The sequence below is a fragment of the Rousettus aegyptiacus genome, unplaced genomic scaffold, assembly GCF_014176215.1.
Source record: "Rousettus aegyptiacus isolate mRouAeg1 unplaced genomic scaffold, mRouAeg1.p scaffold_m13_p_13, whole genome shotgun sequence".
Taxonomy (NCBI): domain Eukaryota; kingdom Metazoa; phylum Chordata; class Mammalia; order Chiroptera; family Pteropodidae; genus Rousettus; species Rousettus aegyptiacus.
In genome coordinates, this window is record NW_023416288.1 from 80075844 (window position 1) to 80091262 (window position 15419).

The 15419-nt window shown below is 36.5% G+C and overlaps 1 protein-coding gene across 1 annotated transcript; it reads left to right on the forward strand.

Moving 5' to 3' along the window:
• Positions 1-11: 11 nt before the first annotated feature.
• Positions 12-14854, forward strand: PSMA2 (proteasome 20S subunit alpha 2). Its single transcript, XM_016118952.2, has 8 exons — positions 12-137; positions 7962-8038; positions 8585-8717; positions 10129-10251; positions 10974-11055; positions 12449-12522; positions 13586-13643; positions 13731-14854. The coding sequence occupies exons 1-8, from the start codon at positions 97-99 to the stop codon at positions 13845-13847; spliced, it is 705 nt and encodes a 234-aa protein (XP_015974438.1). The 5' UTR covers positions 12-96; the 3' UTR covers positions 13848-14854.
• The last annotated feature ends 565 nt before the right edge of the window (positions 14855-15419 follow it).

Sequence of the window (15419 nt, forward strand, 5' to 3'; positions counted from 1 at the left end):
ATCAGAGAGAAAGAAAGGAAGGCGCGGGGAGGAAAATGAAAAGAAGCCGGCCGCAGTGCGCAGGAGTGTGGATGTCCTTTGACTCTCCGGGTAAAGATGGCGGAGCGCGGTTACAGCTTTTCGCTCACTACATTCAGGTATGGAAGGAGCGCCCGAGGTCTTTCGCGTAGCTGAGGTTGCAGGAGATTCGCCGACCTTTTTTTCTTTTCTTCTTTTTTTTTTTTACGTCCTGGTCTCTGTATTCGTGCTCTTAGAGGGCCCAGTTGGGAATGGGAGTGGAACTGCGACTTTGCAAAGTCATTTTCTGGGCCCGCCCGGCCTGGGGAGCAACGGTCCCGGGAGGCCGTGGGAACGTAGTTTGCGGGATCCGGGGCGACCTAGTAATGTGGGGAGGGTACGGTCCTCAGCTAGGGATTTGCTTTCGCTCTAGAGACAAGAGGAAAAGACAGCTTTACACTAATTGTGTCCGTGCCCTGTTCAGAACTCAGGATTTCCTTCCTGACCCTTGTAGGCCTAACTCGGGAGCTTTCGGAGCTCGGAATCTTGGTCAGATATGTGGATCCCTTTGTCTGGGAAAGCCTCAATTTTACAATTTGGCCAGATTCTTAGTCTCCATTTGAAAATCTGCTTTCGGTTTTATCGATGCCCTTATTAGAAGTTTAAGACTTAAAAATGAAAGCGCTAAGCTTTCAATCACCTGGTGTTCGTCAGCTCCAAACTACTAGGCTACATTTGTATTTGGGCCATTTTGGGGGTAAAGGGATATTTTTACTTTTAAAAGGGTTGTAGATTTTTCTATTTTAGAACGAGGAATTAAAATAGTATATTTTTCAAAATGCAGTTGAGACGAACCATCATACCAGTGTAAGAAAACAATCACCGAAAGATTTAATCAAGCGAGGAAGGATTCAGTTCGACCATTTTCTTACGGCCCCATTTAGTTAAAATGCATTCCTATCTTTCGGTTGAAGGCAGGCAGGGTCTAACTTGTTGAGTATTTCTATGTGGGTGCAACTTAACCTCCTTCATCTCTTTCCATTACTTTGTGTGATAGACGTTATCTCAGCATTTTACAGATGAGCTAACTACAGCTTGGGCAAATAACATACTTTCCAAGGTCAAAGAAGAATAGCTGAGTTAACATTCAGACTAGGTTCTTTCTGATGACAAAACGAATACCTTTTATTACCATATATTTTCTCGAAATACTAAAATAACCTTCCTTGCTCTTGACAGTGTTCAATTTTAAAGTAAGGAGTTTTTATTTTAATTAAACGAGGATGTGTATTTTTGTAACCTTTGAAATTAATTCAGTAATGAAGGATTTCATCATGTACAGTAATAGAGAACAAACAATATTTGCCAAAAAGTCACCGTTCTTATCTGTGAACAAAGCAAACCTGGTCTTTGATCTTTAAGAAAAATGTAATCCTAGTGGAGCTGAAACACAAAACCATGTATCAGAGTCTGAATCTTTTTATAATAAATTTATTTAAATAAACATTTTTTTAACGTGATGGTTCAACTCTGTTGTGTAGATTAAAAAAAAATTGTTTCTAGCCTGTTGTAATTAGAATTATTAATGGTGGAAGTGACAGGAGCCTGTACTATAGGACAAAAAGGTTTTCTTGTATATTACATTCATTTAGGGATATTGAATGAGTAAACAAATTGGTGCCTACAATTGCATTCTGAAAAATGTTTTACCCTTACTCAGGCATTTTCATAAAAAGAGGGTGAAAGAAGGAACATAACTTTAGATTGGGTAATCAGAGTGAAGAAAGGCCAGTGCTTGGTGATTTTTGAGATTGGAAGATGAAAAGGAGCCAACTATTTGAAGATTTCAGGGGTAGAGAGAGTTGTAGACAGGGGAAACATGTATGAAAGTCCTAAAGTTGAGAAAGAGCTTTGACTCTTAAAGGAATAAATATAATACTAGTGGCTAGAGTATAGTGAGCAAAGAGTAAGCTTTGGTCAGGTCTAATTTTGTAGGGTCCTTACGCCAGAGTAAGGAGTTTTTTATTATAAGTGAACCAAGAAGTTATTACAGAATTTAAGTCGGGGTGATCTGGTACAAAGGTAACACTGGCTAAGGGTGTGGAAGTAAGGGTGGGAGAGAGGAAAACTCGTTAGAAGGCTATTTCAGTTATCCCAGGTAGAGATACTGCTGTTTTGGAATGGGTTAGTGGCATAATATGCAAAAATTATTGTTTAGTGAGTTTTTATACAGAAAGATGTAATGATAAATGTTTATACAGATGATTGTAGGAACAAGAGAAAAAGTAACTTTGTGGTTACTTAAGTTAACCTGACCTTTTAACATTTTCCCGATAGGTATATGACCTAGGTATTGAATAATAATTGAAAGCTTTATAGACCCAGAATGTCATGACATGATTAATGAAATAGCGACCATTAAAGGAAAACAAGCACAGCCTAATTTTTTAATTTAAATGCCTTTTGTTAACTCTGCTCAAGCCAGCTAATTTTGTCATGTAGAAGTTTAAACTACTACCCCTAGGCTTATTTCTTAATAGGTCTGGATATGTCTCTGACAGCCAGATGATTATTAATTCCTGGCAGTAGGTTTTGTGTTGGAATATTGAGTGAACAGAACTTACACTTTGTTGAGGAAGACAAATATTGTAAAAAATAATTCAAGTAGGATGAATCTTAGCCAAAGAGGAAGTACAGGACACCATAGGCATGAGTATATGGGATTTAGCCTAGTCTGGGTGGTCAGAGCAGCTTCCCTGACATAGCATTTCTGCTAAGGATTGAAGGGTGACTAGGAAACAGTTCACCTGGTGAAATGCATTCCTGCCGAGCCAGCTTATCAGTACCTGAAAGAGGGGGGTGAGGCCTAAGGGAAAAAAGAGAAGACAGAAAAGATCCTTCCGGGAGGGCATACAGTCAGAGCTGCAGCCCTGAGTTTATTTAGCATAGCCTTTTTATGTGATTTTTTAATACCATGATCAATCACCATGTTACCATAGCAAAGCACACCATACATATCTAAAACAATGCTTGTCGATTACATAAGATCCTACCCGTTCTTGTTTCCACGGTAGTATAACATTCCATTACCTTAAAAGGTGACTTTATGAGGCTTACCAAGGTGACCATTGTTTTAAACTCATCAGCCATACCATGGCTTTTAGCTACCTGACTTCTTCAGTGCCTCATAATGGCTTCTCAAAATGGCTCCCAACATCTCCCCCTTTTTTATTATTTAAAATGCCAAAGCTTTCTCAGCTATGGCACAGATAGACTGTGCCTGTCTTAGGCGACCCTTCACAGGCCTGGGCCTTACCCGTCATTGGTACATGAAAGTCTTGCAATCATGCCCTGTCTTAGGTTGGTCCCAGCCCTGAAGGATTCTTACCCGTCTTTGACTACCAGCCTCTGCAAATGGGAGATGTATAATTATTTTATAGCTCAGACCTGGGCCTGGAGCCTGAGACCATGCATCTCTGCACGAATCTTCAGCAGAGAATTGAAGAAGTATTTCATCAAAGGTGGAAGCAAACATAGGCCTATAATTATGCAAAGGCCCAAGGCTCAAGCCGAGATAAGCAAATGACCCAAAGGAGACCAGGATGGTAGAAAACTTTTCAGGTGTTGTAAGAATTTTGAAGCCTCTTCAGCTGCATCAAACTGAAGGAGGGGTCTCGCATCCTGCAGCCCCTGAATTTCTCTATGCAGCTATATTAAATCTAGGGATGTGTTAGCATCGTGCTAGACACCTTGGAGATGAGAGTGCACGCGATCCCATCTATGTTGACTCTCATTATAAATTTTTGAGGTGACACAAATTTACTGATATGCTGCATGGCATTCTAAATGAAATCTCACTGTTAAACCTTGTATTTCATCTCCTAAATACATAACTAAACTGTATAAAGCATCAAGCTTCTGTTCTAACTTGTTATCAATATTTTCCTGGGTCCCTAAAGCTATTGTAACATTTTTAGACAAATTATTACCATAATGAGCAGTTCGAACAGTTTGAGATAAAGTGACAGCAGCAGTAGCAGTAGTAGCTATAAGCAACATGAGAGCGGTAATTCCAGCAATAATCAATCCTATTACTCTTTTCTGTCTACTTAAAGCCTTATTGATTTCTTCTAATACCTGTAAACCTCGATCTGCATACCAAGGTCCCGATGTGTTAACAGGTAACATTACAAAAGAGGGTTAATGAAAGACCATTACAATAGTTCCTCCCGGAGCAAAAGGAACAAAAGAAATACAGTTAGTTAAAATGCAATCATTACATGTGACAGAAATTTCTACCTCTCATTGTTACATTAATTCCACCAATCATCAATACATGCGGTGGGGTTACACATGCAGTTATGTTTGTGTCCACTATCTGAAGGATCCATCCCACAGGGCGCAGTTCTCCAATGGCTGCACCCAACTTCCAAATATAAGTTTGAGGAAATTCTGTATCTGTCCACCCTAGTCCCACTGTCCAGCTGGTACGCGCTCCATGTCCTCCTATATTTCCCCATTCTCCCCCAGACCAGTCCAAGATGTATCGATCTGTTCCAGTCACATTATACCTGGCGGGAGCAGGGACATAGCATCTTTTCCAGTGAATGGCCGTACCGGAAAGCTCCTCCTCCCCGCAAGGAGAAAAAGACTGGGGAGAAGGTGGAGGCGAGTTCACTTGTGCCCCCTTGGGTAATTAAATCCAAAAAGCAGAGGCCTTTTTTCCCTATCATTTCTAATTAAACTGGAACCGTACACTGGTAGGCATCCAGTAGTAGCTGACCAGCTTTTTGAAAAGCAGATAGGCAAACCAATCCCCGGTCCTGTGTAGTTGAATCTCCTTTCTTCTCTTTTATCTCCTCGGCCCGTTGCTGGTTGGTCTAGCAATCGCGTGTCATTCACCTTTACCATAATTTCCGGACCTTCCCAGATAGAAGGATGTAGAATGGGTGGATCAGGTACGTAGGCCCAATACAATTCTCCTTTAACCAGAGGACTCAACATCATCACCATCATCAGGAGTAATCTCTAGAGGGGGAGAGGTCCCCGCGAACCGGACCAATCTTTCTGGCAACCATCTGGCATTTTCAGCATCTGTGGAAAAACACAAACATGCCCTCGTCCCCATATTAGTACCTGATCAGGGCCATTCCATGCGCCTGTGAGAGGATCCTTCCACCTCACCTGCGCGTATGTGGTCTGAGTTTTTGGGTGCCAAAAACGCTCTGCTACAGAAAATCCTTGAGCATCCACAGTTAAAAAATTCAAGATAAAAAGAGCATGATTTAAACTGTTTTGTGGAGAGACAGGGTATAGCTCTCCCTTTTTTATTTTATTTAATTGATTTTTGAGAGCACCGTGAGCCCGTTCCACTATTCCTTGACCTTGAGGATTATAAGGAATGCCTGATAGAGAGTTGTGAGCAAAAACACTGGAATGCCTGACTAGTGTATCCTGAGCCATTATCAGTCTTAATCACAGAGGGTTGGCCTATCATAGCAAAGCATCTGAGGCAGTGAGAAATGACATGTTTAGTAGCCTCTCCAGTTTGAGCTGTAGCTACAATAAACCCAGAGTATGTGTCAACCGTTACATGCACATACCTTAGCTTTCTAAATTCTGGAATATGTGTAACATCCATTTGCCATAACTGGTTAGGCTTCAAGCCTCACGGGTTGACGCTATAATGGGGTACAGTTTGATGCTCTGGGCATGTAGAGCACTGCCTAACAATTTGACAAGCAGCCTCCCTGGGAATATTGAACTGCCTTTTTAAACTTTGACTATTTTGATGATGCAATGCATGTGACTGTTGGGCAAGCTCCAACTGAGTGAGACCGATTACCTGAGTAACTTGATCAGCAAGAGCATTTCCCTCTGATAAAGGTCGTGGGAGTCCTGAATGTGCTTGAATGTGACCCACATAATATGGATGGGCTCGTGCATGCAAACATCTTTGCACTTGAGAAAAAAGTTCCTGTACTTGATTATTTGCATTGTCAATGTAAGCTACTGTTTCTAATACCTGTAAAGCTCTAGCAATGTAATGACTGTCTGTGTATAGGTTAAAAGAACAATGAGCCATAAGTGTAAATACGGCAGCCACTGCTCTCAGCTCTACAATTTGAGCGGAGGCAGGAGGTGTATGTAGTATATGTGGCTGACCTTGAATCACATAAGCAGCAGTGCCATTAGAAGACCCATCAGTAAAAATTACCTAAGTATCCTTTATAGGAGTTTGCTTCATAATCCTAGGAAAAACTAAAGCATGGTTATTTACAAATTGCAACAATTTGTCTCTTGGAAAATGATTATCTATAACTCCGGGGTAATGGGCAAAGGCAATAATAGCCCGTGCATCATCATTGCGAAATAACCAGTCTATTTGTTGTTTAGTAAAAGGAACGCCAATTAAAGAAGGCTCTACTCCAAAATATTTACGAGACTCTTCACTAGCCAGTTGTACTAAGCAAGCAACAGATTCAAAATAAGGAGTTAACACCCTAGCTGGTGACACAGGCAAATGCAACCAAAGCAGAGGACCGCTCTGCCGCAACACCGCAGTGGGCGTGTGTGCGGTAGCTAGTACATAAGCGGCCCATCCCTGGAAGTAGTCTACACATTTCACCTGTTGTTGCTCTATGGCCTGTTCTACCTTTTGTAAAGCGAGTTGACCATTTTCTGTTAATTCTCTTTCAGATATAGGAGCAGGGTCCCCCTTGAGAATGTCAAACAGAGGTTTTAATTTACCTGTGGAAATTTTTAAATACGGCCTAAGCCAATTAATATCACCCAAGAGTTTCTGAAAATCATTTAAAGTTAATAGCTGGTCCTTTCTCAACTGAATTTTCTGAGGCAATATAGTCTTTGGGTATAATCTATGTCCTAAATAAGAATAAGGAGGCTATGTCTGCACCTTTTCTGGAGCAATAACTAATCCTTGTTTCTTAAGAGCTTTTTGAAGGTGAGCATAAGCTGCTAGAAGCAGTCCTTCCTCTATTTCTGCCAAAAGAATGTCATCCGTATAATGGATGATGTACACCTGAGGATATGCTTGCCTGGTTTTACTTACCGCTTGAGCTACAAATTTTTGACACAGAGTAGGCTTTAATTGTTTTTCCCTGCAATGCTGCGGCCATGGCCAGATCCTGTGTATATGACAGCCCAATATCAGAACACAACTGGATATAGTCTGCCATATCTCCTTTCTTTCTGTATGGCCTGAGAGCAGCCTCACATGCTGAATTAGCGTTCTCATAAGCCAGCTGCTTTACTAAAAGCATACCTGCCTCTTCATCCCCTATCAGTCTTCGAGCTAGTATTTGGCTACCAAACCCATGGAACCAGATGCATTTAGTATAACCAGCTCATGATTTCTAGAAATTGTTTTATACTATATAGAAAATACTTGGTTGTGACTGATATCTAGGTCTTACGTTTTAAGCCATGTCTACTTTCTAAATTGTATAACTCCACCCACTTTAAGTAATATTTTGATTTTAACAGACACATACCTGTTCTTAATAACATCATTTTTATGGTGTTTATTTACTGCTAATTTTGTGCGGGGAACAAAATCTTCATAATCTTTGAAATAGGTTAACCACCACAGTACTATTATCCCCATTTCACAGATGAGAAAACTAAGAAACAGGTTAAATAATTTGCCCACAGTCACAAGGTTTAGGTAAGGGGTGAAGGACAACAGTAATGATACTGCTTTAAGTGGCAGACAAAAAAAAAAAAACAACCAAAGGAAAGAGATTAGTGCTTCACAATGAATATATTCGGATCGCCTGGTAAACTTAGTTTCTGTACAACTTCACGATAACTTTCAAAGTCAAGCTCTTTCTTGGTTTTTGATTAATGGATTTGACCTATATAGCTGCCCTTTCTCAGAGATGTGCCTATAAGAAATATTTGAGAATGTGTGAATTTAGCAAATATATTCATTTCTTTTTAAGCCCATCTGGTAAACTTGTCCAGATTGAATATGCTTTGGCTGCTGTAGCTGGAGGAGCCCCTTCAGTGGGAATTAAAGGTAATTAAATGTTTCATTCATTTGCAGTGCCTGTTAATAGTATTAATTAGTAATTATAAATGAATAGCTATGACAGCATAATTTTTAATAGTTCTTCATGTTAATGTACAGTATTATGAAGTTTAAAGAAAGTAAAAGACTAAGAAGGTGAATAAATTTTTTTCAAAATAAATATAGTACCTTTATTAGTTGTGATAATCTATAATTAGACTTGCATTCAGATAACAGTTTTATTTTTTTCTTTTACAAGAACAGTAGGCCAAATAGGCAGAATTTCATTATTTTAAAACATGGACTTTTAGGTATCCTGGAGTACATTAAGAAAAGTTGTGTAATACCTTTAGCTATAGGGATTTTTTAGTACATATGGGTGACCAATAAAGGGGAAAATTGATTTACTGTTCCTTAAGTGATTTTAACATAGAAATCCAGAAGAAAAAGTTTTATAAGTAAGAAGAAATGGGGGAAATGTAGCCATAATTAGAAAACTGTTGAATTAGTCTTTAAATGATTAAACATTTAGGTCTCTCTCTTTTTTTTTTTAAGCTGCAAATGGTGTGGTATTAGCAACCGAGAAGAAACAGAAATCCATTCTGTATGATGAACGAAGTGTACACAAAGTAGAACCAATTACCAAACATATAGGCTTGGTGTACAGTGGCATGGGCCCAGATTACAGGTACATTATACTGTTATTTTTCTCACCATCTTATGAGTTGCTCATAATCTATATCTGAGGAAGAAAATCAAGAAATGTTTTTTAATCTCCAGCAGAATTTACTTTGCCCTGTACACAAAAGACTGAGGGTTACTTTAAGGAAGCTATAGAGTGCCAGTTAGTTGTAAAAGAGGAGCTAGATATACAGTACTTCTATTTAGCGGTTTTACCCTTCTGACTGCAATCCTTCTGCCATCCAGGGGCTGGCCTTCAAAAGGGCTTTGCTGTTCTCTAATGCATTTTAAAAGCAATAAAAGAAATATGTTATAATAGGTATAATAAACTGTTTTTCAAAAGTCTTCACTTAGCAAAAGAAAACCTTACTGTCCAGAGTTAACCTCATTCTGTTTTTAGTAAAGAGACAGAATTCTCAAAGGCCACTGAAAGTTGCTGAATGTGGCAGCCATTCAAGATCCAGATGCTCATCTTTTCATTCTTTTTAAATTTCACAGGGAGAGAGAGAGTAACCTTTTATGTCAAGGTACCAGTAAGTTGAAAGAGATTGACATCTTTCTGTGTTTGTCATTTAACAAGTGAAAGGAATATTATTACTTTATTCTTGATTTTGTATGGAACAAGATAGGTAAAGCCATAATTTCACTTTAATAAGTTCAAAAAAAAACAGTGTTACTGGGATGCAAGCAGGCTTCACTACAGGCTTCACCCCTGTTACTGCTGGATAGAAGGGGTGATACAGTGTACTACCACTGACAAGCTGAGAGGAACAAGACCTGAGTATCGTGTAGGGGGATAATGTGCATGGTTCATATCAGTAATACATGAGCAGATGAAGTTACATCCTATTTGTCTTGCTAATATGTTTGTTTGTTGTATAGTATATTCCTTTGATAAATTTTGCACTTTTTAAATAAGTAGTCTTTTGCCATTTCTTAATCTCCGAAGGGCACTCTTAAAAATGTTGTCTGGAAAAGATTGAGGCAGAGAGAAAAAAATGCCTGAAATTGTGTGTATATTCATGTGTGTAAGGGTGTGTGTGCTGGACTAAGATATAAAACAGCAACTTGAGTGCTTTATTTTGGGATAAGAGGCACAACCCAGAAGCCATAAGAGATAAAGCTCTCACTATGTACACTAAATCTATTACTACTAAGCCAACTAGTAACCCTAGTCCCTAATTTTTTTTCATTTTTGTCTTTTCTTTATCCCTCTCTAATGGCTTGGCTCCTCTGTGATGCTCCGATATTTTCTTGAAAATTAACTGGAATCATGTAAGAGCAAGACTGGCTTTAAGTTGACAGCCGCTATTAAAGAGTAAAACTTGTGCTGTAGGTATATCCCTTTAGAAGGAGAATGGGACTTTAGTTAGTAGAGTGTCTTAATTTTAATTAAATCTTATCTGTTTGTTTGCTAGAGTGCTTGTGCACAGAGCTCGAAAACTAGCTCAGCAGTACTATCTTGTTTACCAAGAACCCATTCCCACAGCTCAGCTGGTTCAGAGAGTAGCTTCTGTGATGCAAGAATATACCCAGTCAGGGTAAGTTGATTTCATTACTTCAAATGTGTCATGAATTAGAAAAAATTCATTTTGGAAGAGTAGGTTCATAAAAAAAAAAGGACTTACTATCCTTGTATTTGTTTAACAAGTGGAGAAAATCACTAAGATGAATAATTTTCATCTTAACTAGTGCTAGACTATTTTCTTAAGGAAAAATTTTGAATGTTTTCTTGCTGGTCATATAATAAAGCAGAAAGTATTAAATAAAGTTGTTTTTCCAGTGATTAAAACACTTTTATAGGCAAACAGTCCTTGCTGCTTCCAAATTTACATTCTCAATCGTAAATGATCATAAGGACATGGTGAAAGCAATAGTTATTTCACACATCCATGTTCATTTTAATTCTCCAGTTTTGGTGTGAACATGGATGAGGTAATGTAAAGGTAGTTGCTGATATGGAAAGCTAGTGGAAAAGTTGCATTTGTTAAAAGTTGTCATTTTGTTAGGATATTAAGTGTTACTGCATTTAGTAACCTCAATATTTGTGTCACTTCATTTACCAAAATGGTTTGATTACTGTTCTTGATACTACAAAGAGAATTCATTTTGAATTAATTTGTTCAGAAAGGTGTTAAATATTTTTTAAAGAACTGAAAAGCCTAATTTGGTTTGCCTGATAATTTGCTTTACTTGAGAGTATTAATAAATTCTTACTTTAACACCGTTAAGATGCTAGTAATTTTCTTTTTCCTTTCTTCAGTGGTGTTCGTCCATTTGGAGTTTCTCTACTAATTTGTGGTTGGAATGAAGGACGACCATATTTATTTCAGTCAGATCCATCTGTAAGTATTATTAGATGTATTTGAGGGATTTGTTAAATTGCTCTCATAAAAACAGTAACCACAAAAAGTTTAAAATTTAGCAGTATTTTTTTTTCACTTGGACATTAGAAAGTATGAAGTAGTGTATTTATTTGAACATTTTAAGTGTTGGTAATTCACTCATCTATTGAGGAAGCTACATTAGTTCTGCCCTCTCTCATTCATTAACTTAATCGAATGGTTCATTGAAATAGTTATCAAATCTCTTTCAATCTGGAATTCTGTTACTTTGAGAAATATTTTAGTGAAACATATAGATCTAGAGGGCAGTGTTGTACTCTTTGCCATCTGTTTACTCTCGGGGCTGACTTGAGTGACCGATTCTAGGCAAACATTGATGTAACTGTCTTGAATTCAGTGTTTTGCAAAATGGATGAATTGTCTGCTATAAAGCAAAAGAATATTCCCCGAGTTAGAAAGTGTTCATAAAGGATGCCGTTACTCCACTCTTACATTTCTGTGAGGAGAACCAGAAGAAAATCAAGATTAGGAACTGATCTTAGGTAATTGCAGTTTCACTCAGTTCAAATCTTACTATCTAACCTTGTAATCTGAAAAGGCAAAAGAAAAATATTTTGGTTGTTTTGTTACTTAAAACAAAAATTAAGTATTTGGGGAAATTTACCACATCTCTGAGTTTCTGATGCTAGGTGACAAACCCTCTTACCTTCTTTTCCAGCGAGCAGCAGAAGCCACCATCACTAGAATTCATATTTCACCTTTGCCTTTTTTTCTTTTGTATCTAAAAGGCAGTTGTTTCTTTTAAAATATGTGTTGGTATTTTTGTGTGTATGTGTATTACATACATGTATATTTTTTCAGCAGATGAAGTCATGACATTGCTGCTGCTTTCATTTGCCATTAAGTTGCAGAATATCAAAACCTTTTAATATTGTTAATGCAAAGCTATCACTTTTTAATTTATTCACCAATAATGATGAATGAGCACCACTTCTCAAATATTTATCATAGTTTTTTAGAGCCCCTTAATCCTAGTAAGCTAAAATATTAGTCTTAATTATTTACTTTAAGTTAACCTCAGTTTTCTTTAACTGGCTTTTTTACATAAATTGTGTACAATAAATTGCGTATATTTAAAGTAAACAGCTTGATGAGTTTTAATGTGTGTAAATACCCTAGAAAAGCATCACCACAATCAAGATACTGAACTTCTCCATACTTTTCAAGTTTCTATGTGCCTTTTTGTTAATTATTCCTTTAACCTTTTTTTTTAAATCTTTTTTCGAGACCTTAGAAATCAGAAACAAATTATAGAGCTTAAAAATCACAGGGTGATATAATTAATTATATTAACAATTTAAAATACGATTTTTCCTCTTTCCTTCCTGATTAGGGAGCTTACTTTGCCTGGAAAGCCACAGCAATGGGAAAGAACTATGTGAATGGGAAAACTTTCCTTGAGAAAAGGTAGACTCACCATAACTAGATTTGTTAGCAAACTTACTTTATGGTTTTCAGCTTTTGAAATAATATCATGAATCCAGACAAATTTGTATTATGCTGTTAATTCGAGCCTAGTTACAGGTAAAACAAAGACTCCATGCTGGTTCCCTAGCCTTCAATATATTAAGCGATAATATTCTTAAGAACTTCTCTTTCTACATTCTTATGGTTGTTTCCTAAATGTTTTTATTTTTTACTTCATGTTTCCTATCAAAAAAAAAAAGATAATTGGATTTGGAGAAAACATTAGGGAGGAAAATTTTTAAATAATTTAAGTGGTGACATTTTACATTATGACTATTAACAAAAGAAATTGTGAAGCCATATACTTGATATTAATGGTATATTAAATATATAACATACGTACTTGATAAAACATGGAGCACTACATAAAAATCTATCACTACTACCACAACAAACTTATTTATTTCCAGCTTTATGCTAGACTCAACATTATTATAGTCCACCAAAACACCTACATTTTGAATGGGAAGGAATAGTTTGTAATTGACTTTAGCCAACAGATGGAACTTCCCAGTACATTTCCACATAATATTAATGTTAAGATAATTAAAAATCTTAGATCTAGGATTAATTGGTAAATTTAATTTTAGTATCTTAAAGCAATTTACTTTTCTTTTTACATGTTATTAGTCTTCAGAACATTTCATATGGAGTTATAAGTTACAAAAACAAACATAAGAAATTTTAGCAAAGGTCTGTTTTCTTCACTTTATTTTAAAAATTACTATGACATTGCCACTACCTTCTGATTTTATTAAACTATATTTAAGAAGTTTTCTAAAACTCGTTAAGGTTATACTCTTCATAATGTTGGGTATGCACGCTAAATGTCAATTTCTTCTCTATGGACAGCTGTCTCAATGGGGCGACTGAAAAATCTGTAGCAGTATTTTTTCACATTTTCGTGTTTTAAATTTTTTAAAAGTCAAGCTGTTATCATTGTGTTTAAATGATCATAAATGCAAATAATGCCATAATTGATTTTCTTTCAAAAAATTTTTAGGTATAACGAAGATCTAGAACTTGAAGATGCCATTCATACAGCCATATTAACCTTAAAGGTTAGTTCAATATCTGACAATTGGATTTTTCATGATTTCGTAATTAACTGCTTGAAAATTTGACCTTTATCCCTCCCTCTTCAATAGGAAAGTTTTGAAGGGCAAATGACGGAAGATAACATAGAAGTTGGAATCTGCAATGAAGCTGGATTTAGGAGGCTTACTCCAACTGAAGTTAAGGATTACTTAGCTGCCATAGCGTAATAATGAAGTGACTGGAAAATTTGGAATTTCATATAATCTCTATACTTAAACATGTTTAAAGTATGTTTTGCAGACTTTTTGCATACTTATTTCTACATGGTTTAATGGACTGATGTTTTTAAAATGACACTTATAAATCATAATAAACTGTTAAATTCAGCTTCCAGCTTCTTAGGGGTTAGTAAAATTTTAAAATGTTTTCTGCTTTTTAATCACAGTTGATTTCTCAAAACTGCATTACAAAACAGAATGGTGAAATCACTTGTTAGTCTTTATGCAATTTTGCGTAAGACAATTTTTTTACCCTTTTTACTACTACCAGAGGTTGTCTATACTATAGTAAAGCAAAATGCTGATTTTGATAAAAAGCACTGCTTTTAGAGCTGAGAGAATCTGCAGACTTTCATAGATTCATGATATAGGAAGCATAGATATTTTTTGGCACCATTTAGGTGTAGATCAGTGAAACCCTAGGAAGTTCTGTGAGATAGCACTGGATCTTTGAAGAGTACTAAGCCAAATAGTCTTATAAGAGGTATGTAAGCAAATAATAAATGTTATGCTTGTTCCTCTTGGTTTCTCCATTACAAGTAGGTAAATGTATTTAAAAAGAGCTTCCTAGATTCTATTAGACCTTTTTGACTCAAGGGTGAACATGAGTGCTGGAATAAAATACTATACTTAAGTGTCAAAATTATGATTTAAGACTCCCTCATGTAATCTCAGAGTAATCAGAGCTGCCACTGCAAATTAAGCCCCTTTCAAGCAGGCAAATTGTTTGTATCTGAACTGTTTTCATTCTATGTGAAGTCATCATGTAGTGTTTTTGTTTGTTTGTTTTTTTTAAAGGCATCCTAGGATAAGAGAAATTGTCATTGGTCTGGCTCACAGAACATAAGGAGAGTTTATGAATATCATTCTTATTAACAAAGAGAGAATAGACATTTCTGTGATTTAAATGTAGCTCAAAAGAATTTTGATTAAAATTTGACCACATTTAGAGGAAAAGAGCCTTATTTTAGAACATTTTTTTCCCCAGGATTCTCAGTTTTACTTACCATCACTAGAAAACCCTTATCTCATTATAGGTGGTAAAAGCATTGTTATGGGAGATGTCAACTTTTTATTTCAAGAAGTTTGTTTTAAAAGCCTCATCTAATCTTTCCTTATGAGCTTTTGGTATATCGTGAATCCAGCTCACTAAACAAAGAAGTAGTGGTTAGAAAGGAATGGTTTTTGGAGTCAGGTCTCATCTCTCTTACTTATTGGCTAAGTGATTGCACAAGTTAATTATCTCAGGGTTTTCTAAGGATTAAACTTGATAATGCAAGTGAAAGACCTGGCAAGATTAATAGTTAAGTACTCTTTAAGTTTTAGCTACCTTTGAATTTGTTCTCTGATATCCAATATTAAAAAACCAGAGGAATACTAAAATTCTACAAATCAAGAAGGGTGAAAGTAAAGGCATTTATATTTAGGACAAAAGGAAAGCACATGGAGTTTCTTATTGGATGCTTACAGAAAAAGGGAGGAAAATTATCAGAAGCAGATTTGTTTTGAGAGTCAAATCTC